This window comes from Halichoeres trimaculatus, unplaced genomic scaffold (assembly GCF_033239565.1).
Source record: "Halichoeres trimaculatus isolate MK-OKI-2021-1 unplaced genomic scaffold, fHalTri1.1 fHalTri1_scaffold_15, whole genome shotgun sequence".
NCBI classification, from domain to species: domain Eukaryota; kingdom Metazoa; phylum Chordata; class Actinopteri; order Labriformes; family Labridae; genus Halichoeres; species Halichoeres trimaculatus.
In genome coordinates, this window is record NW_027437193.1 from 16,292,400 (window position 1) to 16,306,220 (window position 13,821).

A 13,821-nucleotide genomic window follows, 5' to 3' on the forward strand; every position below is an offset into this window, starting at 1 on the left:
ACTGAGCAAATACACGCTAAAATGCAAGTGGACAATATTATTCTGACTACTGATGATGCTAATGGAAAACTTGGATACCAAATCCTGTTGTCCTGTTCTAACAAGGGTCTGCTGTTGGTTTCACATACAGTTAGCCACCTGTTCCATCATCAACAAGCAATGCCAGCCATGCCAAGCCCATTGTTAATCAGTTACTACCTGGAACTTGGATTTACAGAGTCTGTGTAATATGTTAAACAATATGTGTGTAAGATAAGGAGAGACTGAGAGTGTGAGTGTGAGTGTGTACATGCTGTGTGTCAGATCCACTGCATTAACCTACAAGATTAGCGCTACACTAATACATGAGAGTCCTACAGAGACAATGACTGACCACATCCCAGGTTACTAAGTATAACCAGCTTACAAGGCCAAGAATAGAACAAACCTTTACAAATAGCTTCTCAAAGCACAATCAAGTTTAGAAGTCTTTAAATGTAGTCCTCAGAATACAGCAGCCACTTTTAGACCAGACGGATTTAACAAGTATTAGAGCTGTATTTAGAAACAGTTGAGTACAGTAGGTTAATCGATGGAGGTAAAAGGCTGTGTGCAATCCTCTGGATGTCTGTCCAAGGTTAGAGTCCCTTTGTCAGCAGAAAAACTTGTTTATGTTGTTGAATCTTTCATAGTTTGTTACTTAGCAGTAGTTTGGTACTTTTACACTGTGAAAAAAAAAAAAAAAAAGAGAACCAGGAACTTTTGGTTCCAGGTCTTCTGCCGGGAAGCTAAACAGGGCCCAACAACAAATATGATGCCATATAAGGCAAAGGGTGGGCCAGCATCCTCATTGTGCGACACAACAAGCTTTGTTACATTTCGAATGGATTTGTTGAATCAGCACTTGGAAGGAAACAGGCACTAGTGGCAAAGTGAAATCCAAAAATGCCCCACATGCTTATCTTAAAGAAAGAACACGGATATTCAAAGCCATGGCAGCGATCAACCGGTGATATGGTTTAAAGAGCGACCCTATCAATAATGCATCTGTCATAAAAGGCTGTCGTTTATCACTGACTACTGATCTGATGAGTATATTTTGACTTTAATAACTAAACTGGGATGCGTTCCCATAGACTGCTCCTGTGTTTTAACAGTTTAACACTGGGTGACTCTTAAAATTATAACAACAGGAGCAGACAGAGATTTATTCACTGTATCAGGCCCAAAGACAATGACTGTCAAAGACTCATTGAATCAAGTGGGCATGACAGCATTGCAAGTCCTGGTCCTTAAAGTTCCTGGACCTTCGGAAAGCACTACCCCATGAGTATGGGTCTCTCATTGGGAGATTAACTACCCTGGTTAGTTGGTAAGGTTAGTCCCTGGTTCCTGCTTCATAGTTCCTCAAAATCACCCTAGTTCTTAGGGAAAGTTCCTGCAGTTGAAAAGCACCTTGTATGTGTTATTAAATCCAAGTGTGAGGCTGATATATTCCAAATAAAACTAATGAGTTAAATCAAGCTGCAAAGCAAATAAACTAATATGTGCAGATGGTGAGTAGACGGCTTGAGGGAAATCACAACATGACTTAACTTTAATTGGGAACATATTTGTTTTCCCTTTGAGATGTTTGATTCAAGTAATGAAGAACAAATTAACAAATGTGTAAGCACGCACTGAACCATTTCCTGGCAGTGTGAACAGTAAAGCACATTAATGACCAATTAGCACAACCCCAGGAAAATAAAAGCAATAGCTAATGAATCTCTCACATATGTTTTCAGCCATTTGTCAGTACACATCAAAAAAGGTCATAAGACAAACTACAGCCACCAAAAAGAAGGGTGGCAAAGTTTTCTTTAAGTACAAAAATTAATTTCAGTCCAAAAGATTAATTATTCTATCTGACTTTTATGGCTGTACAGGTGAACTTCGGTAATCTTGTTTCAGTTCGATGTCACTTCAGCTTCCACAGAGTCACCAGAGAATCCCACTAACTTTGTGTGGGAGAAATAAAACCAAGTTAGATTAACAAGCTTAATTTAAGACTATCAACAGCGGTGAGTGACTGGCTCACCTGGGTTACATCTCCGGTTACTATTTATAACCTACTTACCTGGCCGGGAATAAAAAGCTTTTACAAATAGCACAGGCAAGTGGCTCACCTCAGTGCTGGCCAGTGCAACAGCTGGTTTTAGATTGCCCAGTCTTAACTTACATTAGTGATCAGTGGGTTAATTTATGTGAAAGTGCTAAGTCGGTACGTCTTGGAAACATGTTGCTAAAAGAGACAGAGGAGTCTCTGTTTAGAAGCTCAAGGTGAAGATAAGGGCAAGGTGGCTTTGTTTGACTGAAAAACCTTCCACAGACAAGCTGTGTGAACATCTGACCCCTTTCCTCATCAGGTGTATGTGGATATCTCATTACATTGCAGAGACAGGAATAACACAGGGAATCAAATGCATATATATGAGGTGAGGAAAAGAAGAGCTCCAGGCAGACGGCTTACAATCTGGTGTGTTTTTCCATTCCATGTAATGACTAGTAATGATACAGTATAAAATGAGAAAAAACTCATAATAAAACTGTATGAATGGTCGGGTCTCTCGAGTGACGGAGGGTTTTCATTTCCTTATTTACTGGTTGAGCTGACAAAGTATTTTTCATTCTCAGTGTTTATTTTCATTATTTGGTCCAGGAAGTCTGTGGATATGAAGCTGGTCTCCTCATTTGACTACAACAGAAACCTGACTCTGAGTGTGAGTGGAACATGATGGAGGTACTTTAACAGAAAAACACTGTTTGAGGGAAAATTTTAACAAATAGGCATTTTATTCACAACTTAAGACCTTTCAAAATCTGCTAAGGGAAGTCTGTTTTCACATTTTAATAAAAGAGTACAGCTCAGCAACTGTTTGGCTCCCTGCATCAGCCAACAAGCTTATTGGAGGAGCACATAGAGCTCCACCAGTCAACAGAGATGTTACTGTGGTGCCACATCCCCTCTTTTTAACATCACATCAATCCTTTGAAGGACCGTGTACGTTACACATCTTTTTGACAAGAACTGCAAAAACTAAGTTCAAGAAATCATATTTGACCCTAAATTCTGGTTTGAACCATCTCCGATCTGTTCACAGGAAGAAGGCAGGGTTAATTTGCTATACTGCAGCCAGGCAGCAGAAGCTCCAACAGTTTTTGGCTGTAATTTTGCAGAGCTGTCATGTTGTCCATCTTTTTAAACTCAGTCAAAAAAAGCAATAGTGGCATGTAACTTAAATTATGATACTTTTTATAATTCAGATGCCCGCACCTCTGCAGATGGCTAACATGTTGTAAAGGCTAAAGTTCTACGTGCCCCCAAAGAATGTTTAGACATGTTGCACTCACTAAAGCTACAATGATAAGGTGGTAAAATTTCCAACTACTGTCTGCTCTATTCCACAGAAATGTTGCCACTCTATTCTCAATGAGATGTTCCTGAGAAGTTTTCTGTTTGTTCTCTAAAACCAGTTTAAACAAGGTAACAGGTCTTCAAGTAAATGTGGTCACTAAGTTAAACATTTGTTTTAACATCCTTGTCTTAGATTTGCTTTGTCTTTTCTATCACTGCTGACTGGAAAATAAAAACAAAACATCCAGTTCTCTCTTCTGCAGCAGGATGCAGCTGATTGTACTGCATTCATTTTTGCTTTCTACTTAAAAGCGAGTAATGAGCAATTTGCTTCTGCTACAACTAGCATGTTCAGTGGATGCTGGGCCTCGGGCATCATGCAGAATTTGGCAAACACCAAAATAAAGCATTTGGTGAACTGCCAAAAAGCTAATTTCTGGTCTCATCAAAGCATCTTCTTCCCCTGAACGAGCCTTCTAACACAAATAAGGACAATTGCCAAGTCCATAGTCAATTTCTTTTAATTAGAGTTATGACTAATGGGGCAACCAGCGGGAGGTTAGTCTGGAGAGGGTGCATGTAATTGTTGACATCAATATTAACTGGTAGCTTTTTCTAATACTGTCTGTTATGAAATAAGGCCTCTGGAGCAAGCAATGTTGTTCCTGTTTTTGTGGTTTTGTTGCTGCAACTTTTAATCAACTGTTAATCAATTAGTAATCAGTCATCATAAATCAGTGACTAATGGTGGAGCAACAGGATTTAATCTCATATTTCATTACTCTTTTTAAGTGCTTTTTCATTATTTGTAAAAAAAGAAAAAAAAAGAAAAAAAAAGTATTCTTCTGTCTGAATGATCATTTAAAAATATCAGAAATTCAAGTGTCTGCTTTAATTTTTTATTTCAAGCTGATGGGTTTTTTGCTGGAATTTCCATTGAACTCAGTCACATATTCTTCTTCTAATTCCCACTGAGGCTCAATGTTAGAAAAGAAAATAGATAAAACGGTTGTTAACTTGTTTTTGTAGACTTTCCATATTGAGTAAAATTCGCCCCAGGCATTTCTCTTTGATGAAAGCACTGAAAAATATTATGAGAAATCAGCTCATGTGACTCGAAAAGTGATGGCAAATAACTGATTACTCACAATATTGAGGATTGTTTCTTTGGGCTTGTGATGTTTAGACACTAAACTAAACTGATGTTTTACTCTTTTCCTCCTCATACTACAGCACAGCTGGGAGCTGCAGAAGATTCAGTAAGGGCTTGTGGTGGATGATCCGGCTTTTAGTAGCAGAAGTAAACAAAGTTAACCAAAACTAAGTACACCACATGGTGGCATGCTAATAACACTAAAAAGATCAAACACTGTCACTCTCACATCCTGAATTTGGAAAAGTTTTGATTACATAAGCCTCAATGTGTCCCACTGTATAGGTTGGCATTAAAAGGTTAGTAACCAAAAGAGGTATGAAGATGGACAAAAAATACCAGAGAGAAACAAAGTGAGATCTTAAGCAAAAACTTATTAATGAACTTCAATCAGTGAATGAGTCAGGGAACTGCCGAAGTGTGTGAGACCAACATACACAGGAAAAAGGTGTGGCCAAAAAAAAAGGAAACCCTGGTGAGTCAGGTCAAATAAGGTTGGTGAGGCAGAGCAGGAAGTGGGAGGAGAGACACAACTCTACTTCCACCACCCTGTGATAAATACAGACAAATTTGTTGCCATGGCACTAACAAGGAGCTACACAGCGTGACACAACCCATCTGGCATTAAAAGTGAAGCCAGCCTGCAGAGTCCTGAATGACATCAATCCAGTCCTCTAACTGGGAGCCCCAGTCGTCTTGTGGGCAGACGGTCACGTCACAATCTACTTTTGGACATGCTGTGGTCACGTCCTGCCGGTTTTGGAGAACTTCAGAAATCATTACGAGTCGAGCTGACCCCCACTGTAGAGGACTGTGCTGTAACGAGCTGGCCAGCACATGTTGAGCACAGTGGAGTTAACTTAAGAATAACTCTGTCACTAACAAGTCATCCAGGAACCAAGAACACTTAATCAATGCTCAATAAGGATTAATCCAAGCTCAGTCAAGTTGATTGTGCGTTAAAGGTAAAAACACCAGCACCACCAGAACGCTTATTGCAAAGGGAGAAGAAACACACTAAGGAAGCTCTGATGCTGCATCTTCATAACTTTTCTCATTCTGAAGATTTTTCTGAAGTAGGACCAGAGACTGTAGGACACATGAATGGAAGTTTTTAAGCCCAGACGCCTCACAGAAAACGCTGACTCAGCCCAAATTACAATCGGCCTTAACACAGACCAAGAGGCAGACTGAGGCTTTTATCTACCTGACACACAGCAGCAACACACCCACCTGACAGGGAACTCAGCCACACCACTAGCCTTAAAATTTAAAGATTAACTCTAAGCTTATGCTGGATGTGTTTTATAAACACAGCCACCCCCTGTATTGTGTGTGTGAATAAAGAAACTGGCTTCATACCAACAAAATGCTTTTATACTTGATTGCTGTTGATGTTAGAATGTTACCATGGTTTCTGCAGCGGTAGCTCAAAGAACTGCAGTATTTAGTTCTTCAGCAATAACTTCATGAGTTCATCTCCACAGGTTGTCACTTAAGTAGGACTGTAGACTTTCAAAGCAAGGCCTCTTATTTCCTTTCTTTCTTGTATAAATAAAAAAAGAGATTTTCTCAGATGCATAGATGAAATATAGGGATGCACGATATTATCGGCACAATATCAGTATCGGCTGATAAAACTTTAAAAACACGTTTATCGGTATCAGCAGATATGAAAATTTCTGCTGATAGGCACAGCCGATAAGGTGCTATTCAGTGAGGATTATTATTATTTTCCATCTGAAAAATAAGCTCCTTGAATAAAATGTAGCACTTCATTTATTTCCACTGCAGAGCTCTGTGTCTGTCACCAGGTTGTTACAGTAGCTCTAAAATAATCAAATGCAACTTGGTTATGTTTAAAAATGCATTGTACATTTAAAGTTCATGTGATCTAAAGAAATTATTTTTCTGTATTTCAATACTGAATGTCTTGAGTTTGAAAAAATAATACATTTCTTATTTATGGTAAAATCAAATGTTTTTTGTCTTGTTTTATGTGTGTTTCTTAAACAAATAAGAGTGTCACAATAAGAGTAACATATAAATTCCAGTACAGGATAGACTTAGCTTTCTTTACAGTGAAAAAAACAAACAAACTTGTGATTATCGGTATCGGTATCAGTATCGGCCAAAAGGGGTTTCGATATATATCGGCATATCGGATATCGGCAAAAATCCAAATATCATGCATCCCTAATAATATACTTTTTCCACAAATACTAGAAAAAAAGTTCAAATGGTGGTCAGAATTACCCTGCCTAATCCAACTCTTATCATGCACTGGTTCATTTTCATTTATGGAGAGATTTTTGCACTGGGTAAAGAAATATCATAAAGTTCCTTTTGACAGAGCAGTCCTCTAATGAAAACATCACCCAGCTCCATATGAAAAGTAAGACTGCATCACATGAGGTGTGTATGTTCTTCGTTTTGTTTTGAGAAGGGCGCAAAAAATAAAATGTTATTTGAGCTGAGATGAGACGTGACTTCAGGAAGTGATAATGCTGCTGTGGTAAAATGGAATGATGTTCCATTAATCCTCCCCAAGCTAAGGTCCAAAAATAAAACATGACAAATAACATGTCTGTCGGACAGACTCAGTGCTCAGCTGGCAGGAAACAATGTGTTTGGGAGTAGTTACTCAAATCAAAATCTATTAACGGTGTACGTTAGCATGACAGCTCTGGGGCGGTCAGAGGAAAGTGATGGGGGCTGGTTCATTCATGTTTTAAGAAAGCTTCCGGATGACCAGCACTACAGCTCAGGCTCACTAAACTACTGACATCTGTCATCTGTGACGCACATATACAGAGCTGATGGCGGCTTTAGTTACAGTCTATCTGTGCAATAGACGTACAGGATGACAAGTATATTTGAATCATTTATCACCAAATGTCAGTCTGTATAAATATGTTATGACTAGAAATGAGGGCCAAAGGAAGTCCAGTTTACTTTTTTATTGCTTTTTGCCTTTCTTTTGGTGGGACAGCTTGAGAGAGTATGGGAATTACATCATCTAAACCATGCAGGGACCAGATATTGATCCTATAACTGGGGGCCTGAAGCCTCTGAATATTGTGAGGGCTGTTTTTTACTTGTATGAGTCAAACATGGATGATTCTACATGCATCGTTTTTTTTTCATCACCTCATTCACTAACTACAGCTGCTCACCCCTTCATCTTTACTTTTCCACTCGCCAATGGTTTGGTTTTTGTTAACCCTCTGAAATTGACATTTTTTTTTTTTAGAGTTAGCAGGGACAGTAACCAGGGGCGTATTTAGTGGTTTGGGGGCCCAATGCAAACCCAGTCAATGGGGCCCTCCATGTCCTTGTAACTCATCTTCCTCAGAGCTAGACTGGCCTTCCCTGGGTCCACTGTCTCTTTCCGAGAATCAAGGCATGAGACTGTGCTAATCTTGTACATGGTAATTTAACGCAACTAAATGCATTTCCTCAAGTTCTGTACTTTAGTTTGATTTTGAAAAAAGTGAATACATAATTTAGTCCACTTTGTCCTGGATTTGAAATCTTTTATAGTCAATGGACAGCTTATTTGTCCCACAGTGGGGAATTTACAGAGTGACAGTAACAAACAATAAAGTATGTAGTGAAAAACATTACAATAGGTTAATATTGAAAAAAATAATTTAGTAAAGAAAAAATATGCAAATATCAAGCACAACATAAAACTGGAAAAAAATCTACTGAAAGAGGTGATATTTACAGTTACCATACTTTTTGGTGCTATTGTTTTCAAGTTAATGTATTTTTATTTGACCCCCTGTCCAGTGAGTTATGTATCCAAAAAAGAGATTTTGTACAATAATGTTTATCACCAACTCAAAAAGTTTGATTTTGAGAAAATGATCCTGTTTCCTGGGCTAGATAAAGTCCTTAAAATCCTAAAAGTCTTATATGTTTATTTCAGACCTCAGAGCAACATTGTTTTTATTTCCGACTTGGTTGAAAATAAGAAAAAAATGGGAAAAAGTGTTTTTTACCACTTTCTTCCTCAAATTTTCAGATGTGTTGTAACATGAAATAGCCCATTGAATAAGAAGGGAGGGGGAGTACCCAAAACGATTCTTAAAGATTGAGCCTTTTGATGTATTTTGAAGCATGTGAAGTAAGATTTAGAAAAAATAAATGCTTTCAATTGAAGAGAACTTCATAAATCAGTTTTTAAGAGATGCTTTGGGGGCCCCTGGGAATCTTAGGGCCCCAGGCAACTGCCTGTGTTTGCCTAATTGTAGCTATGCCCCTGACAGTAAAATCACTCTGCCTCCACTCAGTGCCATGTCTGAAAAAAGCAGGATAACCAATGACTTTATGATTACTGCATCCATCACTCACCTCTTGTTGCTCTCAGAGGACTCCAGCAGAGCCGAGTCTTTACTGTTGCCATTAGAGCTGCCGGTCGACTCATGGCCATGGCTTTCGTTGCCATGACTCTCATTGCCATGGCTTTCATTGCCGTGCGATTCAGTCCCGCTCCCGCTGGACCCGCTGCTCTTCATCTCTACGTCTTCCTCAGGGAGCAATCTAGAGCAAGTGTTCTTGCGATGGTTGCACGGCGAGGCAGAGGGGTCCTGCCCGCTGCTGTCGCTGCCCTCTGATGGGAGGCCAAGGTCGGGTCCGCCTTGGCTGTAGCTGCCCATCCTACGCAACTGAGCCATGGAGCTGCACCCTGTGGCCCCTCTTGGCATTGGGCTGCAGGAGGTGGACGCTCTACACCCTGGGGCTCCATCCTCATCCTCCAGCACTGGGAAGTCGTAGGGCTTGGAGTCTGAATCTTCTGACATCAGGAGGAGTGCTGCCCTGGGCTTGTTCCAGGTTATGTAAATGGATGATGAAAGAGTGCAGTCACCCCATGTTCACAAGGGTGTTACCGGACAGAATCACACAGGAGTCGGACTGATCTGTTGAAAGAAAGGAATCATACATGTAAGTCATTAATTAATAATCTGGTTTGGCTGATTTTTAAAAGTCCAAACAAACAAAAAAAAATAAAGAGCAGTGCGACAGATGATTAATAATCAGTGTACGGGTAGAAAAAATGTGATGCAATTTTATAGGTGTGCATCTTCTCCTGAATTGTAAGAATGCATTTTTTCCACCTTATCAACCTCATTTTGAATCACTGACTGCCCCCAAGATTAACACAGAATCAGAAATGCTGATTTCTATGGTCTTCAAAATTCAAAATTGGGATGAATTTTATCACATTCTTCAAAGTCTGCAAAAACATAGCCAGGTTTCTTCAACACAACCATTTCTTCCTTTACGACTCTGCACATCCTCGTTCAGGTAAACACACCTCTGTGAGACATTAATCAATGCTTCACCATCATTTCAAAAGGTTTCTGTTTACCTTTAACTGGTGTGGTATTAGAGCCCGGCAGGGTTAAACCCCTGACCTCTGGAGAGCTCTGCAGGTGTTTCTTTGATGTTCATTGGAAAATGCTCTCTTGTACACACACTGTGGCCTTTCAGATCTATCCCATCAGAGCCCTTCAGCTCTTTCAAAGGGTTATCCAGAGAGTATTTATTTAAATGGCACCATTGGTTGCTGAATAATGATGATACTTTGGCTTTTCCTGTTTCTTTTTTTTTTCCTTCTTCCCCTTAAATTTATTTATTTATTTAGCTAACTTCAAACTCTGCCCTTAGAGTAATAGATGTCTCTTGTTGTAAGCAAAGGGTTCCCCTCACTTACTAGTCTTTAAAGGAGGATCTACTGCTTGGGATAAAAGGAAAACTCTAAAGTAACCATGATTTTAGGGAGAAGAAGTCAAACTTTCATAGATTTCATTTATAAGGAAAGTATCAATCAGTTTGAAATAACAAAATATCTCTGAGTCCACACCTCTTACTGATATTAAACAAAGAACAATGAAGGAGAATGTTAAATGTTACTCTATTCTAACTGTACAGAGAGACATTTTTTTCCATCTGCCAAAGCCTGAAGTCGTTTGCATGAGCAGTTCATCCCATAATGATATATTCTTTCTGCTAACTGTACCTCAGTGAAGTTGCACAGGCTATAATTTTCACAAACGTCTTTCTGTGAAGTTCTTCTGTATTTGTCTGGGTGTCTTTACTCTGACATCACCACACTGAAATCACTAAGTGATGCAGACATCAGACCTGTTACTCAGAAAGCTCTACAGCATTAGACCACAGGACAAAATACCTTATCACTTACATAATCCGGTTTCTGGGCAACATGTCATGGTCACATGGAGGCATCTATCCTAATTGTCAGTACAAAACCCACAGCCTGGCGTGTCTAAGGGGGAACAAGGCAGTGGCATGCCTTTCTCTCTATTCTGCAAAGGAAACTTTTTCTGCGAACTTTCTCTTGGCATCTGCCCCCAGAGGCTTCAACCCCATGTACTGGTTCTGAAATTGGAGATGCTCATCCTCATCCTCATTTGCAAAATGAAACAGGGGTCATGATTCTGGCAAAAGTGGTGAAACATTTCCAGCAACATTCATCAAATCTGTTCGACAGAGAGCTACATGTTCACAGTCATCTCTCTGTAGACCACTGATCTGATCTGTTGGAGGACTTTTCTGTGTGAACTGGGTCAACATTCAGAAAAACTGAGACATTCAGAAGAAAGAGGTGGGCCAAAGTTTTATACCTGGGGGATTTCTAGGTAAGATACACCAAAATGAGGAGTTAGCAGTGATATCAGCAGTCATTGCAGCGTCTTCACTAACCACCGCAGTGACTGCCATCAGTCAATGTGACCGAGTTTAAAAAGCCTGCGAGTTCAGATTACTATCTATTACAGTAACAGCTTAAACATTCACCTCATGAGCTCATTATCATGTCAGAGCAGTTGAGTTGATATCAACCGACATTCAGAGAAAGCAGATAAAGAGGCCTTCAATACGCCTCGCCCATTAGGTCATCAACTTTCCCTGATTTTACAGCATCCGTGCACACATGCCGTGACGCATTCAGACGTCAGTTATGGACCTTTTGTCCACTTAGTCAAGGCGGATCTAAAAAGCAGTTACACCCATCACTGAGGTGGGTCCAATGAGGCACAGTCTGCTAACAAGGTAAGATGAGAAACATAACACGATTACAGGTTGTACAAAACGCTTCTTTTACCCTCAGGGATGTTTGAGTGAAAAATTATTCTAGGCTATCAGACGTCCAAACAGGCTTGTGACGTGTTGGGAACACGTTGCTTACTTCACCTTTCTGAGAGGGTCTCTGGAGATCATTTGAAGGGGATGATAAAAAAAAGAACAAAACACTTCATTTAGATGAGGTTAAAAAACATTAAGGGAAGGGAATAAAATGTGATTATGATTTTTCTATTTGTTTAGTCTAGCTACTGCTGTAGAGTTTGAGACCAATGTCCTGCTCTTCTTCTTCTTCCCCGGGATAAACTGCCTCATCTTTATATTCTAGCCCGTTGCTTTTACAGCTACTAAAGTAAGAGATTGTTTTTGTAATTTAAGAAAGAAGACTACATCTTGATCTCTTAAAACAAGCCATCCAAATGATAAGACTTAAAACATCTGCCACAACTACAGACTGAAGTTTCATATAAACAAGGTTTAAAATTCAGTATCACCAAATATTCCCATTAGCTTTTGTCTGTTGATGAAAATGTTTAAGTCCCAGTGCCCTGATCATATGTCTAATAAACAACTCAAACCTGTGGACATGGTTCTGTCAAAGGACCTACCATACCATACCATACCATACCATACCATACCATACCATACCATACCATACCAAACCATACCATACTATACCATACTATACTATACCATACCATACCATACCATACTATACCATACCATACCATACCATACCGTACCGTACCGTACCGTACCGTACCGTACCGTACCGTACCGTACCGTACCGTACCATACCATACCATACCATACCATCTTTATTTATTAAGCACTTTTCAAAACAACCACAGCTGTAAACAAAGTGCTGTACAGGTAGATAAAATAAAAAGATTAAAAAATAAGAAAAACACTAGAAAGAAGACCATGGGGTGTTTATGTTTGATTTCTGCTCTCTGCATTTGTTTATCTTGTGTTTTTGCAACTGATTTCTTTTTTATCCTTTTATGAACTTGCCATGTTCATTCTTAAAATAAAAGACAATTTGATCATCAGAAAATGAATATTAGCAGTCAGTAAAGCAGACTGGAAAGAGCCCACTGCCCCAAAACTGCGGCACATGACGACGCAAGAACTGGATCAATTCACACGTGCTTTTTTTTTTCACATAAACTACAATGATAGCTTTAAACTCTGTTTTTAAGGCTGGGTTTTACACCTAAATGATAAAAGCTTGAATATGACATTTTTCAATCTTGGTTGCTTTTACTCTAATTAAGTCAATTCAATTTTTGACATGTATCTTAAAGCTAACTGTTTTGATGAAGAAGAAAAATTAATGGGAAAATTTATATTTTAGTGTCACCTTTGGTTTATTCAGAAAAAGAAAATTCAGGTAAAAACACTGAAATTCTTACTTTTATACTTAAACTTTATGTACTCTGCAAAATAAAAAGTTCCAGCAGGCAAACCTCACAAAGATGTAGCAGGAAAAAATAACAACCACTGAGTTTTGTATACTGGAGTATAGCTCTTCTCAGTTCTATGAATTCCTCTTTCTTCAGGTAGAGTCATTACTTTACATGCTGTGATTTCTTTCACTTGCTGAAAAAACTCTTTGCAGTTGCTCTGTTACTTGGTGACCTACATCTATCTTTAGTGATCTCTCAAACAGATATAATGGATCAAACTCAAAATGTACGCTACATGCTGTACTGTACTGTCCTCAACCACCCAAGGTTAAGGAAATTTCCTCTGTGACTAGAAAAGAAACAGAGGTCTCAATGTTCAGATCAGTAAGAACTGCTCCATTACAGCAGGAAAGTCATGATTTAAACCTCTTCACCACCAATTTACCTCATTCACAAAGTCTTTTTTTATCAGATCTAAAGTTACAGAGGATTGTTATTGGCCCAGTGCACCTTGAGAAAATCAACTCACATGCAAGCTCTGACTGTGTGCCAGTTGGCTGTGGTATACAGCGCGGGTGATGCCAAACCTTCTGCTGATTGCACCTACATGAATTTTAAATACGCCCACCACCACTGACCACCCAGTCATCTCCACCAATCAGAGTTTAACTCCAAATGAGATATGAGTGTCACAAGTATAATCATTTATTTGCACTTCAGTTGATATTTTAAGTCCAACAATGCAAAGTAGTTTCACTCTGAAGTGCACATCT

The 13,821-nt window shown here is 39.2% G+C and overlaps 1 protein-coding gene across 4 annotated transcripts in view; it reads right to left on the minus strand.

Moving 5' to 3' along the window:
- The window catches only part of per2 (period circadian clock 2), a 31,438-nt gene that overhangs the window by 16,397 nt on the left and 1,220 nt on the right, over positions 1–13,821 (minus strand). For all 4 annotated transcript variants that reach the window (XM_074688293.1, XM_074688295.1, XM_074688294.1 and 1 more), the window contains exon 2: positions 8,889–9,454. In XM_074688293.1, coding sequence (XP_074544394.1) covers positions 8,889–9,337 — 449 coding nt within the window. In that variant the 5' untranslated portion in view covers positions 9,338–9,454. The remainder of the gene's footprint in view (positions 1–8,888; positions 9,455–13,821) is intronic.